This window comes from Stegostoma tigrinum, chromosome 7 (assembly GCF_030684315.1).
Source record: "Stegostoma tigrinum isolate sSteTig4 chromosome 7, sSteTig4.hap1, whole genome shotgun sequence".
NCBI classification, from domain to species: domain Eukaryota; kingdom Metazoa; phylum Chordata; class Chondrichthyes; order Orectolobiformes; family Stegostomatidae; genus Stegostoma; species Stegostoma tigrinum.
In genome coordinates, this window is record NC_081360.1 from 60,436,287 (window position 1) to 60,455,027 (window position 18,741).

The following is an 18,741-nucleotide window of genomic DNA, read 5'->3' on the forward strand; positions in this document are numbered from 1 at the left end:
TAAGTCTGTCCTTGGTCTTGCCAGTTATATTCTATTTATGTGGAGCCATTCCTTTGTTTTTTGCAAAGGAGATTATGGGGTTTGGATCTGGGCAGGCACAGATCCAGCTCATCTGCGGAGGATGCAAATGTACCACAATCTATGCTCTACTGTGTCCTCTGCAGGGATCAGCTGGAGAAAGAGTTCCACACTCCCGGTCAGTCGTTGACCGATGGGCAATCTGCTGGAGGATCTCAGGTTCTTCACATGGAATATCATCCAGCTCCTCGAATTAGGAATCTATCTGAGCCCTGCTGAGGAATACTGGGTGGCAAACTGGCAAGACTGAGAAGGCACAGTTATGCAGCTCCTGTTCGTGGATCACTCTGATCTTAGTAACTGTTTATAGGAGTTGGCCTATATTTATGGGAGGACCTGATCAAGATTCAGGACTTGCTCATCCCTGTCACGGGCTATCACTCAGCAGCTGCTGCTCAGGAATCTGTACCTCTGCCAGTATGGTTGTTAGTGGCTGGCAGAGGGGAGGGCTTGGGTTGCTGGTGTGACAGAGGCAGAGGAGCTGGCTGGATGAGATTGCGAGAACTAGCCAGGCTGATGCCAGTTAATGCCCACTTCACCCAGAACATAATTTCAGTGTAATAAAATGTGAGGCTGGATGAACACAGCAGGCCAAGCAGCATCTCAGGAGCACAAAAGCTGACGTTTCGGGCCTAGACCCTTCATCAGAGAGGGGGATGGGGAGAGGGAACTGGAATAAATAGGGAGAGAGGGGGAGGCGGACCGAAGATGGAGAGTAAAGAAGATAGGTGGAGAGAGTATAGGTGGGGAGATAGGGAGGGGATAGGTCAGTCCAGGGAAGACGGACAGGTCAAGGAGGTGGGATGAGGTTAGTAGGTAGATGGGGGTGCGGCTTGGGGTGGGAGGAAGGGATGGGTGAGAGGAAGAACCGGTTAGGGAGGCAGAGACAGGTTGGACTGGTTTTGGGATGCAGTGGGTGGAGGGGAAGAGCTGGGCTGGTTGTGTGGTGCAGTGGGGGGAGGGGACGAACTGGGCTGGTTTAGGGATGCAGTAGGGGAAGGGGAGATTTTGAAACTGGTGAAGTCCACATTGATACCATTCGGCTGCAGGGTTCCCAGGTGGAATATGAGTTGCTGTTCCTGCAACCTTCGGGTGGCATCATTGTGGCACTGCAGGAGGCCCATGATGGACATGTCATCTAGAGAATGGGAGGGGGAGTGGAAATGGTTTGCGACTGGGAGGTGCAGTTGTTTGTTGCGAACTGAGCGGAGGTGTTCTGCAAAGCGGTCTCCAAGCCTCCGCTTGGTTTCCCCAATGTAGAGGTAGCCGCACCGGGTACAATGGATGCAGTATACCACATTGGCAGATGTGCAGGTGAACCTCTGCTTAATGTGGAATGTCATCTCGGGGCCTGGGATGGGGTGAGGGAGGAGGTGTGGGGGCAAGTGTAGCATTTCCTGCGGTTGCAGGGGAAGGTGCCGGGTGTGGTGGGGTTGGAGGGCAGTGTGGAGCGAACAAGGGAGTCACGGAGAGAGTGGTCTCTCCGGAAAGCAGACAGGGGTGGGGATGGAAAAATGTCTTGGGTGGTGGGGTCGGATTGTAAATGGCGAAAGTGTCGGAGGATGATGCGTTGTATCCGGAGGTTGGTAGGGTGTTGTGTGAGAACGAGGGGGATCCTCTTTGGGCGGTTGTGGCGGGGGCGGGGTGTGAGGGATTTGTTGCGGGAAATACGGGAGACGCGGTCAAGGGCGTTCTACTGCTGCTAGCATGGATTCTGGCTTCGATTGTGCTGCTCTGACTACACAGGTTCCTGGCCTGGAAGTTTGCCCAGAAAACTCCCCAAGGTCAGTGGGCCCCCATTTGTGTGATCTGGGTTGGAAATTAAAATTCCAACTCCGATGGAAAGATTTGAACCACAAAGAGAATGTCAGATGGCAGAGTCCCTGGACAATATTTTACCCCTTGCTGAAGAAGGAATGTGATCACAAAATGTTTAGTGAAAGAACTCCAAGCTGCTCTGAGCCAAATCTCACTACACTTCAGTATATACTGGAGTCTTGCAGATCACGGATAAAAATTGCCAACATTAATCAGATTAAGACAGATTGCAGTTTAATTTTGAATAGTTTAAGTGTGGACACAAAACCTAAACCTAAACTGTCTCGTTATGTGTGTTGTTGCTGCTCTGGATACAGCCACGAAAAATAACTAAGTAACTCTAAAAGTATATACATGAGAAATTTAACTTTCATTTCTTCGCCTACAGGTCATAGGACTTTGTATATTGGCGTTCACGTACCACGCGGAAGACGAAGCCATCGACGTCATAGGCATCGGGGACACAAACATCGCAAGCGTGATCGAGAGAGGGACTCTAGCACAGAGGATGGCAGAGAGTCTCCTACTTACGGTAAGGCACTTTTCTGTCAAGATAAGGATCTTTAAATATCTGATGGCCAATGTTAATGTTTCATTTCTGGATAGAGAATTGGCAGTACTCTATTTGTACTTCATCTGGGTAAAATTTGGCTGTTAGTCTTAAGCCAATTGGGAGCACACTTTTAAGACTTCCTAATTTCTGATAGAAATTGATGTAACTTTAGGAATGCATTGGTTAGTCACAGACAGCATGCATGCATGAATTCAGTAAAGGCAAGTTATATTTGACTATATTTAGAAAAATGGAAATGCTGAATATACTTAGCAGGTGAGGCAGTATCTGCAGGGAACAAAATCAATTTAATGGGTCGGACTCAATGCTTGGCCCTGAAGCCACTCACATTGGAGCTGGTGGGACATTTAATTGGCTGACAGGATTGCCACCCCACCCCCCCACGAGGGTTCCTGGGCTAATGTGGGCTTAGTAGGGGGAAGTGTTTGGACCTAGTTCAAAGGCACCAACTCCCCTTTCCCCCACCTCCCACATGCACCACTTGCAATCCCTATCCTATCCACACTTACATGTAGACTAGGTTCCTTGGGAATTCTGTGCCTCTCCGTGGGTGCATTGCTTGTAACAGCCACCATTCGCACTGCTACTGCCTGCAATGTACTGCCAGCTTTTGATTAATTGGTAATGCTGGGGCCAGGGCTTCTGTGCCTGCTGCTACTCCCCACTAAAGTATGAGAACTTGAGTTGGTTGGCCTTCCCCAACAGAAGGCGATGCAAGACTTTTGAAGTCAAATACTGCAAGATGTTAGACCTGCACTTCTTTGCGAGATCATGGGTGGATCCAAAATGTCAAGGGTAGAATGTAATTTGATATCCAGGCAGAAAAGTTCAAAGTTGAACACACTGACTGAGAAATGAGATGTGCTATGAAAGTAAACATGTGATAGAAAATACTTACTGATGAAGATAGATAAAGTAAAAGAGACATTAAAATTATATCAGTCAGGAGAGTAGAATTCCTTCAAGGTGGGTGTTCCTGAAATAGAGGTGACAGTGAATTAAACAATAAATTTAAAGCCAAATGCTGTGGATTCTGATATATCTGAAGTAAAAACAAGAAACACAGAAAGTGTTTGGCATGTCAGGCAACATTTATGGAGACAAAAAGAGTTAGCACATCAGATTTGCAAGTGAAATAACTCCACAATGGCCAGTAAACACATGCAGAGTACGTGACACTGACCCAGCTAGCACAGAGTTAGCTCCTAGAGTGAACAGAACCCCTGACACCCCGTTTATAACTGTCAGCCAGGGCTCTCCGATTGGACTAAGTTAACAGCCCCAATCAGGAATCTCATATTCAGTGATGTCTACCTGGCTGACCTTTTTCCAATCACTACACTGTTGAATGCCTCCAAATTTCCCAAAGTATGCACTTGCCCAGGCTGCGTCTTACTCTGGATGTGACCTCTCCTTCCTGACTGCCAAACTTACTGAAACTCAATTAATGAAGAAGAATTAGGCCTATACCAAGTCATAGTTTAGAATGTTGGGGTATGTGTGATTTTACTGAAACATTTAAGAGCTTGATGTGATCCAGAATATTTGCTACAACTAGAAGTAGAAGAGTTGCAGCAGAAGATTGACCATGTTGCAATGAACTTATCCACATCTTTGTGTGGCATGTTGCTGCTTCAAGACATTGCTGGACAAATCAAAGAAGTTATATTTCACATATGTACTCAACTAAACTGGGCAGATTTTCAGACATTCCCTGAGGAACCATTTATGCACCAAGATGTTGAAAAGGAAGCATCTGGATTTCTGCAGAAATTCAGCATTTTACTTCACAACAAGATTGTCTGGAACATACAGAAGGGGAAACTGGATCCACAGCAGATACAGCATTATCACAGAGTGGAATTCATATGTTTGGAATGTAATAACAGAAGAAAACGAACACACTGCAGTAGAAGAGTATGTAAATGCTGTAGCCGATCTAACCAGTTTAAAAGACCATCAGTGGGACATGTTGACTTCGGAGTAAGTACTTAAAGAATTTAAAAGACCAAATGTGCTCCCTATGGTCAGTTTAGTTGTTGTGTAAGAGAACAGTAATGTTAATGTTGAACTCCCAATCATGTCTTAGACTTTGAATACTGCAAAAAGGTTTTTTTGTTGATCCCAGTCCTAGTGTAGGTGTCCAACAGAGTTAAATTTCTTTAAATTTTCAAATTTATACTACTGATGATAGTGCTATCCTATTTTCTACTGGTATTGCTGTTGCCTGCAGAGGAGCAGACTCAACGTGAGGAGAATGTGAAAGTAGTACCATTATCTACAGAAAGAGAAATCCTAACCCTTGGAATAGACACATGGGGAGTCATTCATCATATTCAGTATTTTCTTTTTCTGCTTTTTGTTTAATTGAATTCTCCTGGGATATCATTATAGTGGAGATCATAAGATCTGGGAGCAGAATTTTATCATTCAACCCATCAAGTCTGCTCCACCGTTTGATCATCACTGAGAAGTTTCTTGAATGCATTCTTCTGCCTTCTCCCTGTAACCCTTAGTCCATTTACTAATCGAGAATCTATCTATCTTTGTCCTAAATGGACTTATTGACTTAGCCTCCACAGTTCTTATCAGCAATAAATTCCACAGATTAACCACCCTCTGTCTGATCGTTGACCTCAATAGCATTTATTTAAAGGAGTAAAAATAGAACACATTAGAAATGTGTACGAGGGCAGTCAACATCTGAAAAATAGACATAGGAATATAATCAATGTTGCAGTTGTTAATTAAAAATGTCATTTATCATAAAGAAAACTTCACTTGTAATATCAATTTCTTAGCTCCCCCTTTTACTGTCTTTCAGATACTCCATCCCAACGTGTGCAGTTTATCCTTGGAACAGAAGACGATGATGAAGAACATATCCCTCATGATCTATTCACTGAGCTTGATGAAATTTGTATGCATAATGATGAAGATACGGAATGGAAAGAAACTGCTAGGTGGTTTTTCTTTCTGAATATTGTTCAACAAGTGAAGCAGAAGATGCTCAATTTTCCTTGATGTTTAAATCTGCTGCCGTGTGTTTTGTTTTTATGCTTTGGTTGATAAAGGCACCAAATTTGGATCAATTTGCACAAAGAACATCTTGCATTTTGGTTATGTTACTCATTTTGGCACTGGTGGTGGGGGGCTGTTGTTAATGACTGCTGTATTATGGGTCTCAGAAGACTTCATTATAGCTGTTAAAAAAAAAATTAGCCAAGGCTCCCATTCCTGATCCTTGTTCACTGAAGCCTGTTGAAAGTGTGGCTATGAACATTGCTTGAGGATAGAAGTGAGTCTGGTACTGATGATCACTTGCTTAATCATGCTGCTGTCACTCACTATCCGGATGAAGATTTTCTGTAGGTAGACAGGGTCAGGCACCTGTCAAGCAGAGTGCACATGCGGAAGAGAGTGGAGCATTATATATATATCACATTATATTTAGTTATATTTACTATTAATTCCTGCATGTAAAAATATGGTCAGAAGTGGATATTAAAGTTCTACATATTATCATGAGGGATCTTTAGGATCCTCAGCTCAGTTGGCATTGTTCCAAGTAGGGATGCCATGTAAAATAGGAAGGCTGGCTGGCCCAACACCTTCTCACTCAGACTTGAGCCATCCTGCATAATGCAGTGGGTAATCAAGGCATCAGACAGCCCACTTCCCATTAGACCTTTTAAGGCCTTTAACCATTAAAGACCTGTTGTTGCTGGAATAAAATGTGTCTGGATAATGTAGAATGAAAGAGGCCTGCCTGGTATTTCATTAGCTCAGGATAAAGGGTAGGAAGAAGGAGCGTACCACTTTTTGCTCTGTGTCTATTGGCGTTCAATACTGCTTAAACTCATACTTTCCCTTCCCACCCCACCTTTGTCGTTTTCTTCTAGACTCCATAAACCTCTGCCCCTATTCCTTCTCCAGATTCCTCTCTGTCCAAAAAAGGACTCACCTTGTAGCCTGGCTTCGACAGTCCTTATCCTGGGGACTGTTTGTAGTCCCATTAGATGCTAATCCTGAGTTCTGATACAATTGGACTGTTCACCATAATTTGAAAACACCTCTCAAAAGCAGCACCTCCTTTCTTTGAAAAGCTCCACAGTTACCTCATTAAGCATGGTCCCAGCTCATTGTCGCTGTTGGGCAGCATGTTATAAAGGCTGATCCCTGCTCTTGGTAAACCTCAGCCTGTATTTCATTCGTACAAACTGTCAAATATTCGTGTTGATTTTAGGAGTGTATTTTACGTTACTTTCAATATATTTAATCTCGGAGAAAAAGATATAAATGTCGAGAGAGTATTTTTCATCTGTCATGTTCTTGCTTATTCATTCAGCCTTTCTAGGATTACACTGAAGCCTCTTGCATCCTGCTCACGGCTCACATTCTCACCAAGTTTTATATCGTCTTCAAACTTGAAAATGTTACTATTGTCCTACGCTAGAATCATTGATATAGATTTGACCAGCTGGGGTCCAAACGTGAATCCTTGCAATATACCATTGGTCATCGCCTGTGAACCCTAAAATGGCCCTTTTATTGCTACTGTCCATTTTTGTTTTTTAAAATATCTTTTTTATTGTTACACTATCGTGAAAGGTCTGTTATTTTGAATGTTTTATTTCTTTATTTTTCTAATTTATTACTTTGATTTTGTAATTTTGAAGATGTGTAGTGCTGGACTTTTTATTTCTTAATTTTTCTATCTTTATTGCTTTGAATTTGTACTCAAAAATCTGTATCCAAGTACCTTGGTACCTAAGATGGCACCATGAGTGCGACTTGCAAACTTTTCACTACACTCATGTGAGTATGTGACAATAAAGCTAATTCTAATTCTGCCTGTTAACCAATCTTAATCTGTGCTAATATATGACCACAACCCATAAGAAATAATAGTGTCAGTAATTTAAAGATGTTATATACTCAGCTATATATCTGTGAATTCAGATGGCTAAAATTTGAGGAAGATGTGGAAGATGGAGGAGATCGATGGAGCAAGCCATATGTTGCTACATTGTCGCTTCACAGCCTATTTGAATTGAGGAGTTGTATCATCAATGGGACAGTTTTGTTGGATATGAGAGCTAGCAGTATTGAGGAAATTTCTGGTACGTTGCAAATGCACGGTAGATAATAGTGAAATAAGTATTCAGAAATAAATGAAATGTAATAATTAGTTAATGATTGAATGCATTTTAACAAAAATCAACTTTGCCTAGTCTGTGTCATCAAGACATTAACTGAAAAGCAAGTTTATGATGCTACCAGGTCAAAATTGTATATTAGTTATATCAGTTAGTTTAATCTATGAAAGATATCACACATGGGCCTGTGAGAAATACTAAATTTCCCAAAACTTTGGTTTTAGCCATAGTTCTTGTGCATTCCCATTCCAACAACACAGTTTATTCAACAGTGATCTTGCTGGCAAGTCCATATTTCAAAATATTGAGTAGAAATAGGTTTCACTTCATTAAGATGGTCTCACAGTCAAATAATGTATCAGTGTTCACTGTCTTTGGCATAGCACTACCTGCATGAAATGCCACAAGCCTGCAGGTGTATGGGGAATCTAGTATCTTACCTAACATGAAGGAAAATAGTTAGAGTTGTTTAAAGTCAATCATCTCAGTTCTAGGATATCTCTGCAAGAGCTCCTCAGGATAGTGTCCTAGGCCCAACTATACTCAGCTGCTTCAACAATGAACTTCACTCCATCATAAGTCAAAGTGGGGACATTCACTGCTGAGGAAGAGTTACTGGACCCAAAATGTTAACTCTGATTTTTTCTTCACAAATGCTGCCAGACTTGCTGAGCAAATACAGCAACTTCTGTTTTCATTCACTGCTGTTTGCATCATTTATAGCCCTTGAGACACTGAAGCAGACCATGTGTATAAGCAACAAGATTTGGACAATATGCATGCTTGTGGTGCCTAGTGGCAAGTGCCACTTCACTCAGGCATTGATCATCTCTAACAAGAGGGAATTAAATCATTGCCCCTTGACATGCCCACGGCATTCTCATCTCTGAATCCCTCACTATAGACATCCTGAGACTGAAGCTCCCAAGAGGAGCTCAAACAGTTCATCCAATTCACCAACACCTTCCACCTCAACCTCAAGTTCACCTGGACCATCTCCAACACATCCCTTACCTTCCTGTACCTTTCTGCCTCCATCTCAGGCAACTACCTACAAACTGATGTCCATTTCAAGACCACCGACTCCCAGAGCTACCTGGAATACACCTCCGCCCACCCACCTTCCTGCAAAACTTCCATCCCCTATTCCCAATTCCTTCGCCTCTGCCGCAGCTGCTCCCAGGATGAGGCATTCCACTCCCACACATCCCAGATGCCCTCGTTCTTCGAGGGCCGCACCCCCCCCCCCCACAGTGGTCGAGAGTGCCCTCGACCATGTCTCCCGCATTTCCCGCAACACATCTCTCACACCCCACCCTCGCAATAACTGCCAAAAGAGAATTCCCCCTAGATCTCACATACCACCTCACCAACCTCCGGATACAACGCATCATCCTCTGACACTTCCGCCATCTACAATCTGACCCCACCACTAAAGACATTTTTCCATCCCCACCCTTGTCTGCCTTCTGGAGAGACCACTCTGACGGTGACTCCCTTGTCGGGTCCACACTCCCCTCCAACCCCACCACACCCGGCACTTTTTCCTGCAACTGCAGGAAGTGCTACAACTGCGTCCACACCACTTCCCTCACCCTCATCCCAGGCCCCAAGATGACTTTCGACATCAAGCACATGTTCATCTGCACATCCGCCAATGTGGTATACTGCATCAATTGTACACTGTGTGGCTTCCTCTGCATTGGGGTAACCAAGCAGAGGCTTGGGGACTGCTTTGCAGAACACCTACACTCGATTCGCATTAAACAACTGCACCTCCCAGTCGCGAACCATTTTAACTCCCCCTCCCATTCCTTAGACGAAAGTGTCTATCCTGGGCCTCCTGCAGTGCCATAATGATGCCACCCGTAGGTTGCAGGAACAGCAACTCATATTCTGCTTGGGAACCCTGCAGCCCAATGGCATCAATGTGGATTTCACCAGCTTCAAAATCTCCCCTCCCCCCACTGCATCCCAAAAACAGCCCAGCTCGTCCCCGCCAGCCTAACCTGTTCTTCCTCTCACCTATCCCCTCCTCCCACCTCAAGCCGCACCTCCATTTCCTGCCTACTAAACTCATCCCGCCCCCTTGACCTATCTGTCTTCCCTGAACTGACCTATCCCCTCCCTACCTCCCCACTCATACTCTCCTCTCCACCTATCTTCTCCTCTATCCATGTTTAGCCCACCTCCCCCTCTCTCCCTATTTATTTCAAAATTCTCTCCCCATCCCCCTTTTCTGAAGAAGGGTCTAGGCCCGAAACGTCAGCTTTTGTGGTCCTAAGATGCTGCTTGGCCTGCTGTGTTCGTCCAGCTCCACACTTTGTTTTCCCCCATATAAGTACTTTGGCTACAAGAGCAAGTCATCTGTAAGAATTCTGTAAATCACTTCCTATGTCTGTCCAATATCTCGAAGCCACAGGACAGGATCATAATGAACAATGTTCCACTTGCCTCGTTGAATGCAACTCCAAAAACACTCAAGGTTTGACAACATCCAGGACTAAAAAGCCTGCTTGATTGGTACACTATCCACCAACTTCAATATTTACTGCCTGTACCACCAGTGCACAGTCGCAATAGTATGTACTGTAGTAAGTCACCTAGGCTCCTCTGAGAGTATCTTGCAAACCCACAACCTTTAACACCAAGAAAAACAGGCAACAGATGCATGGGAGACCCACCACTTGAAAGATCCCCTCCAAATGTCACCCGATCTTGACTTAGAAATAGATCACTGTTCCTTCACTGTCATTGGTTCAAAATCCTGGAATTCCCTTCCTTCTCTGATGACAATGCTCCTGCAGACCAGCCTGCAGTAGTTCAAGAAGGCAGTTCCCCTCCCCTCCAAATTTCTCAATGCCGAGGCAGCAGTGCCCAGATCACATCAGTGAATAAAGAAAAGCATTTTCAGGAGGGGAAGGAGAGAAAACAGCAAAGATTGATACAGTGACCAAATATGAAGTATGAATTGAAAAGTAATCAACATGCATGATATGCAGATTTATGGGCAACAATGTTTCAGTTTGTGCCGAGCTCTGGCATGATTTCTTTGACTAAAAAGAATGAAGTCCTACTTTGTATTGCCAATTCATTTTATCTCATCCACTCTAACTTTACATTTTTATGCCGCAATACTGGAGTTTAAGAAAGAATAAGAATTAAAATTACATTCATGAATGAATTTAACAATTAAACATATATATTTCATAGTCATGATAAACCATCCAATCAGAAGCTAGGGTCCAACTTTAACTTGGGATAAGAGTGTGCTGTGTATGGTGTTAGGCAAACAAAGTGCCTGTTAAGCTACAAATATGAGACCATTTCCACAACAGCCTGTAGAAACCAGAGTATGTAGAACACACAAGGTAAACATAAAGTACAGTGGGCACGCTACAGTCAGAACAGGAGCATGGGATAGCAACACACATGGAGACTAAAGGAACATTGAAAAAGCTGTGATGAGCTGGGGAAGAGTAGAAACACTATGAGTGTACAGAACGTAGAGAACAGTAGAATGCAGAAGTTAGGAGCCCAGAGATCACAGGAGCATGAAGAGAGCAGGGGCATGGAAAAAATACCAGGGTAGAGAACAGAGGGGTCAGAACATGGAAGAAAGCAGGAGCATATAGGAAGCAAGAGCTTGTAGAAAGCATGACCTGAGTGGATGGTGAAGTAATACCATCCAGTGAATCAGGAACAAGAAGAGGGCACTAAAGAAGCTGGGTAGAGCAGGAGTACATGGAGAGCAGAGCTTTTTTTAAATTCTTTCATGGGATGTGGACATCACTAACTAGGCCAGCATTTATTATCCATCCCTAATTGCCCAGAGAGCTGCAAAGTGTCAGACACCTTGCTGTGGTCTAGAAAGCAGCTCATCACTATCTTCTCAAAGATAGCTGGGATGAGCCACAACAATTTGTCTTAATGGTGATTATCGTGTTCCATGGAATAATATGGAAATAGATTCTAATTCCTGCTCATGGGAAGTTGCTTTGTGCAAGAGTGCTCTTACATTTCTTATAAAAATTACTACAGTTCGTGAGTGTTGTTGGAGTTGCACCCATCCCATGAGAAGTAGGAAGTACTTGTGACTTGTAGATGGTGGATAGGATTTGGGGAGTCAGGTGCACCATGCATTCTGCTGCCAATCACGCTTGACTTAAGGGCATCAAAATATTTGATTCAGTGCCATGTGATAAACATTAAACATTGTTTTTTGTAAACTAAGTCTAATCCTATATTTGCTGGTCATTATTTAGTCTGCAGAACCTCTCAATCTGAAAAATTAGCAATAATTGATTTCAGTTTATTTTTCACAGACCTAATCTTGGACCAGCAAGTACCCTCAGGACTGACTGATGATATTCGTCAAAAGGTTCATCAAGCCCTCCTAAAACGACATCATCATCAGAATCAAAAGAAGCTTAGCAATCGAATTCCTATAGTAAGATCCTTTGCTGACATTGGAAAAAAACATTCTGATCCACATTCGTTGGATAAAAATGGTGAGATTCTTGCACCTATTGGTTCAAATCTGAAAATTAGAGTGATATACAATTCAAAACAAGTACGGTAAATCTGGTTAGTATTTGTATGAAAATTAGGACAGTTTTATGTGTTTTTAAATGAAATTCAGCAATTAATTATTGCTAATATCTGTTAATGCAATAGAATGTAAAATTCTAATTACTTTGTTTAGTTAATAATTCTTCATAATATTGCATTTTATGTCATCCCATTTTATTTCTCTTTTAAGTTTTTGCACTTTCTACAAATCATGTGGTCTTTATTAAGCCTGATGTCTTATGACTGATTAAATTCCTAAATGACTTTAATGCTGTCATAGGTTGTAAGATTTAAGAATCATTCATTTTCATTCTTGGTTTGTGCTGTGTTAGCTAATCTCAACATGGGAATGAATGGAGGTGCTTCATTGTGGAATTTTCCTATGTGCATTAGCCTATAAAACTACTAGTTAATTTTTTTCAGAATTTCTCAGTGATTTCACTGTCTCTTGAGTCATTCAGTGAGGTGTTCAGTATCTTCATATTAATTTAAAAGTATCCTCAAAGCCCTTGGTACCAATGCCAAGCATCTGAAAGTGTTGTATGTGGCAAAAAGAAAAAGCTTGACTAGCCAATTGTTTTTGATCTGTTGGGATCACATTTATGTGGACGTGGGAAAATCATCCCGACAGAGCAACTGGTTTTCAGACAGGCGATTAAGAACATTGAAACTGACAATGAGTTAGGAATTTGATTCTCGCCTGCCTATCTTTGCTTTTAATTATGTAGCCTTCAGCTGAATGTGAAAAATCCTCTTGCATGAATCAAGTTACCTTGATTGCAGGAATCAAGTTGGTGATCATAAACAAGTATTTTAATTGGGATTTTCATTTAACTGTGAATGCACTCATTTCCAGGCCCTCTTGAAATTCACTAATGAGAGCTTGGTGAGAATGCAGTAGGAATTAGAGAAATAAACAAAGGATAGGCAAAAAATGCATCAAGTACTCAAAATTCACACCTGGTTCTTTGCCTGAATGATTTTTGTTGACAGGATCTTTTTTGAAAGGCATTTTTTTGCGTACACATTCACTGCTTTGGAGTTGCTTTCTACAACTTTGGAGCTTTTGCCAACATTCATCCCTTCTGCCATATATCAGTTCAGCATACAGGTCACATTTTCAGCTTTACCTTGGATATCAGATGAAGACCAAAATTGTCAGTTGTGTTACAGCATCACTTGCAGGATCAGCATCAGCAGGAGCAGCAGCAGTCTCCTTCTTACCAACCTCTCACTCCAGAGAAATGAGGAGATGAGCACGGCATCACAACTCAAAGTAGGTGATTCCTAACATGGGATATATAGACACAGTATCAGCTTGCTGGCTATGTCCAAACATCAGTGCCTCAGGAAGCACAGGATATCATGTCAGGTGTTTACTGGCATTTATAGACTGCTGGAAAGAGAACCGTTGCAAAATGAACCTACTGGACATATTTTCTCATTGAGAATGAAAGTCACCATTTCCTTCAATGCCTCAGCCTCCATACCCCTCCACATCTGCAGAGGAGATATTTGCAGATTTTGCAACCACCCTTCTCTTAAGTGTAACACACCGGTAACCAATACCCTGTTTACCAGGCCAACATTTACGTACGCTGCTCATATGCAATCAGGATGCCCCCAGATCAACCCGGTACTATCATAAATCTCAACGGCACAATCTATCTTGTGCATCTAGTGTGTGACTATAACTAAATTCATTGTGCATGTATGTATAATTCCCAGGAAGCTATCATGATGATGTACTTTCGCAACTGTCAACCATCCCAGAATTCTTTGGATCTTGAACCAGTGTTAGTGTTTGGCTTCTTGGAGATAAGGTTTACCCACTGAAAATATGACTGGTGGTATATATTAGAAGTCTTAACGATGAAGTCTGAGTGTAATCAAAGCTACATGACTGCAGGAACCATCATTGAGCATCAGTCAGGACATTGAATATGGGATTTAAGCACTGAGATAGATCTGGAGACTCTTCAGTATTCACCAGCCTGGCTTTTGAGCCTGGAAGTGCTTTATGACAAAATGCAGCAATGAGAATTAAAACTGTAGGATGAAGGAACTTCCTTCTTGGGGGAGGAGGAGAAGCAGGAGGATGAACACCATGATGAGGATGGGAGTGTGGTGGAGACACCAGCAGTGGCAAGTTAGCTCCACAGGATGCTCCAATTCTGGCACAAATTAATTCAGTTGAACTGGTGCAACCAGCTGGAAGCTACACAACTGGCATGTTCCTCTCAACCCCTGAACCATTTCCCAACAGCTCAACAGCTAACAGACACCCATGGCTCCTCTGTTATGTCTCAATTTATCACCCATTACAAGTGAGAAGATTACTTGCCAGGCAGCAGACAAACATTGGCAATACAAGAAAATATAAACAAACTTTTTTTATTGGATTGAAAATCAAACAGAAAGCTAACAACCTACCCGTGCATTGAAACCCATGTTCATACTCATGTCAGTGACAAGTCTTTACTTCTTTTTTTCTACTCCTCTGTGGTGTAATCACTTTGGCTTCACCTGAGCTACGTGTAGGCCAGCTGCACTTTATTCCTGCTCCGACTATTCAGATACTCTTGCCCACAATCCTCTAGGTTTTGAAGCTTTGACCAGCCAAAAGTATAAACTTTCCTGCAGTTTCCTGCCCCTGAAACTAAACAAGAAATTACAAGTTTGGAATGCATAACTTCTACTTTATGTTTGTACTAACCTTCAGCGCAATAGTTGCTTCTCCGACAGATTTGCTCCAAAAAGATGTCAAGGTAGAGTGGTCAAGCAGCATTTGAGCAGCTAAAAGCAAGTTTGATCAATTTTGGATGCCCCTAATTGAGGTTGTTGACTTGCTCGCCGAGCTGGCTTGTTTTTGTTCAGATGTTTTGTCACCGTGCTAGATGATATCATCAGTGGAGCCTCCGATGAAACGATGTTATTCTACTCCACTTGGAATTTACTCTTGCGGGTCCGTTACGGTGAGTACTGTCATTTCTGGTTTTGATCTGTCTCGGTTCATATATAGGGTCCAATCCTATATGCTCGTTGATTGGATTATGGGTGGAGAACCATGCCTCTAGGAATTCCTGTGCGTGTCTATGTTTGGCTTTGGCTACTATGGTTACTTTGTCCAAATTAATTTGATGACCTTCATTGTCTGAATGTACCAATATTAAGGGGAGGTCGTTGTGCTGTTTTGCTGCGAGCTGATGTTCATTTATTCTGATGGCTAGTTACATTACATCGGACAGAAAGGAAGGAAGCTAGCCATCAGTATACATGAACATCAGCTAGCAGCAAAATACCATGATGAACTCTCCTTAACAATTGGTACATTCAGGCAACGAAGGTTATCAATTTAACTGGAACAAAGTAACCATACTAGCCCAAGCCAAACAGGCACGGGAATTCCTACAGGCATGGTTCTCCACCCATAATTCAATCAACAAGCATATAGAATTGGACCCCATATATGAACCCATACAGATCAAAACCAGAAATGACAGTACTCACCGTAACGGACCGGACAGTATAAATTCCAAGCAGAGTAGAATAACATTGCTTCATAGGAGGCTCCACTGATAATCTCATCTAGCACGGCGATGAAACGTCTGAACAAAAACAAGCCAGTTCAACGAGCAAATCAACAACCTCATCCATAACCCAAACTACAGATCTTTGCCAATACTTTAAATGCCTCTAACTGCATTAAACTTCAAGGCAGTAATTAATGTTACCAACTTGGACATAGGTGCAATTCTGTTTCAGGTGAGTCTGAGAGAGCAGCCGATGCGATACATTCTTAAAAGTTAAATTAACATTACAAAATACACAACAGTGGTGAAAGAAATACTGGGTTTGTTATTATCTGTTGAATACTTTCACAGTATATGTCCATCAATACTACAGAGAAATGCTGGGTTAAATTGCTCATAAACTCTTAGACATTTGGAAAAGTTAAACAAAAACAAAATACCAGCTGTTTCAGTGATAGTAGGAACTGCAGATGCTGGAGAATCTGATATAACAAGGTGTAGTGCTGGATGAATGCAGCAGACCAAGCAGCATCAGAGGATCAGGAAGGCTGACATTTCAGGCTTAGAGCCTTCTTCATTTCTGAAGAAGGGTCTAGGCCTGAAACGTCAGCCTTCCTGCTCCTCTGATGCTGCTTGGCCTGCTGTATTCATCCAGCTCAACAGCTATTTCAGTGAGTTTACTATTGCAGTTGTATCACTTAATGATTGTTCACATTGAGGGGAAACATAATGAAATTAATGCTTTATCAAGAATGTAGCTTTGTTTGAATGATCTAAGTCAGAACACAGGAGCATGAGAAAGCCATTCACCCCTCCAAGCTGATTATGATTCAGGTTAATCATCCAACTCAGCACCATATTCACACTTCATATCTCCCATGATAATTTTAGTAAATAATGTTAATTGGTCTGTCTTTATCTTTCTTTAAACTTAATGTCTGACCCTCCAAAGCAGTGTGGGGTAGAGAATTCCATACACTCACCATCTGGAAGTGAAGAGGTTCCTCCTCATTTTATTCGGAGATTATATCCCTGATTCTAGACTTCACTTTGAGAAGAAACATCATTTTCGCATCTTCCTTGTCTATCCCTTACTGAATGTTGTAAATTTTTAGAAGATTACATGTCATGCTTTTAAATGCCAGTGCGGACAGGTCCTGTATCTTCATTTTCTCCTCATAGGTGTCTCACCTTTCATCCTGGTGAACCCTTGCTTCCCTCCCTCAATGAAAATTGTATACTTCCTCAGGCTAGAGGATCAAGACTGCACACAGTACTTCAGATTAAATTAAATTGAATGATTTATTGTCACTTGTATTTAACAAATAAATACATTGAAAAGGGTAATAAGTTGCCATGCTCCGGTGCCACTTTGAGTTACAGAAGATATGAAGATATAACTGAAAATAGAGTACTTTCTCCCTTCTCGTGCTCTGCTCGACATCAGTGGGCAGTGCTCTCCACACGGTCTCTGTGCCCACCAACATTTCCGCATCACAGTCCATTCCAGGAGTCCCACTCTGGGGTTACCGCCATTGCCACTGCTCCACTGCCAGGAGCAGCACACCAGACGTACCACACCACTACCGATATAACCACCACTCCCTTTTATCTGCCAGGGAGTACAGATTTGGGCCTACTGCATCGCTGCAGCAGACCAACACCAACTGCAGGTGCCACCTTCTCTGCCAATGGCAGAGAATGCACTGTTGTTGCTGCCATCTTGAAAACTGGTGCTGCCGCCATCACCTCAAGTCCTGCACTGGACCCGCCATCATCAAGGTCTCCATGCTGTGGCGCCATCTCTCACTGCTGGACCCATATTTGCTGCTGTTGTGAGTTCTCTGAGGGCTGGCTTTAACCTGTGCAGTCTAACCAGTGTTCTAAAAAAATTGAAGGAAGACATGTTTGCTCCTCTACTCATATTTTCTTGCAATAAAAGTTAATGTACCATTTGCTTTCTGAATTGCTAGCTGCACCTGGATGTTAGCTTCCAGTGACAAGGACACCTGGACCTCTTTTGCACCTCAATACTTTCCAAAGAATCAATATTTAAGAAATAGTGGGTGCATTTGTTCCTACTACTAAAGTAGATAACCTTAACACTCACCCACTTTACATTCTCTCTACCATGCTCTTCCTCACTCACTCAGCCTGGCTGAAAGCTGTTAATGTCTCTGTGCCTCCTTATCACAACTCACAGTCCCACCAAGTTTTGAATCATCTGTGAATTTGGAAATATCACACTGGTTCCTGCACCTGGGGACGAATCACTGATTCTTCCATCACCCCGCTGGTTACAGCCTGCCTACCTGAAATGACCCATTTATTCTTGCTGTCTGCTTTCTGCCCACTAACCTATACTGAATCCATGCAGGTATGTGAGCTCCAATCCCACATGCTTTATCCTGGTTTACCAATCCATGTGGAGCTTTATCAAAAACCTCCTGAAACTTCAGCCACACTGCATCCTTCCCGGGAGGTCAGCAGCAGAGGATTCCTTTGCTAAAATATTGGGCCCAGGAGGTGTCACCAGTAGCAATGTAATTCAGAAGAAGGCTTTGGCTTCTTCGGCATGTTGCCCAGTTTGAGACCAGTTCAGCACTTAGCAGCTTCAGCAGACTTACGGCCCCAACAGCATTGTTGGAGGTAAGATGGTGCCGATGAATCGTGACATGGTTCTGGCATTGGCAGTGTGGCTTTAAGCTATTGTTGGGCCTGGTTACCTGATGACGGAGGCAGTGGCATTCCAGCTGTGGTGGTGTGTGGGAGCTCTGGGCATCTGAGTGTTCGCAGACTGAGGGATGGACTTTGTGGCATTATTTCTCTGATGGCAAGAACTCAGGGCAGAGGCGGGGGCGTGATCTGGATGTTTCCTTTTCTTTTGGCTGTGTTTTTTGTTTATTTCTGGTTCTACTTTTAATTCTGCCTTTTGTGTTCTACGATGGCCAGAACATGGTGACTTTGTACACTTTTCACCGTACTCCTGTATTCCTATACATGACAG

At 42.8% G+C, this 18,741-nt stretch overlaps 1 protein-coding gene across 5 annotated transcripts in view; it reads left to right on the plus strand.

The window, feature by feature from the left end:
* Positions 1-18,741, plus strand: part of slc4a10a (solute carrier family 4 member 10a) — a 265,329-nt gene that overhangs the window by 84,525 nt on the left and 162,063 nt on the right. For all 5 annotated transcript variants that reach the window (XM_048534170.1, XM_048534165.1, XM_048534168.1 and 2 more), the window contains exons 3-6: positions 2,285-2,428; positions 5,295-5,433; positions 7,433-7,593; positions 11,955-12,140. In XM_048534170.1, coding sequence (XP_048390127.1) covers positions 2,285-2,428; positions 5,295-5,433; positions 7,433-7,593; positions 11,955-12,140 — 630 coding nt within the window. The remainder of the gene's footprint in view (positions 1-2,284; positions 2,429-5,294; positions 5,434-7,432; positions 7,594-11,954; positions 12,141-18,741) is intronic.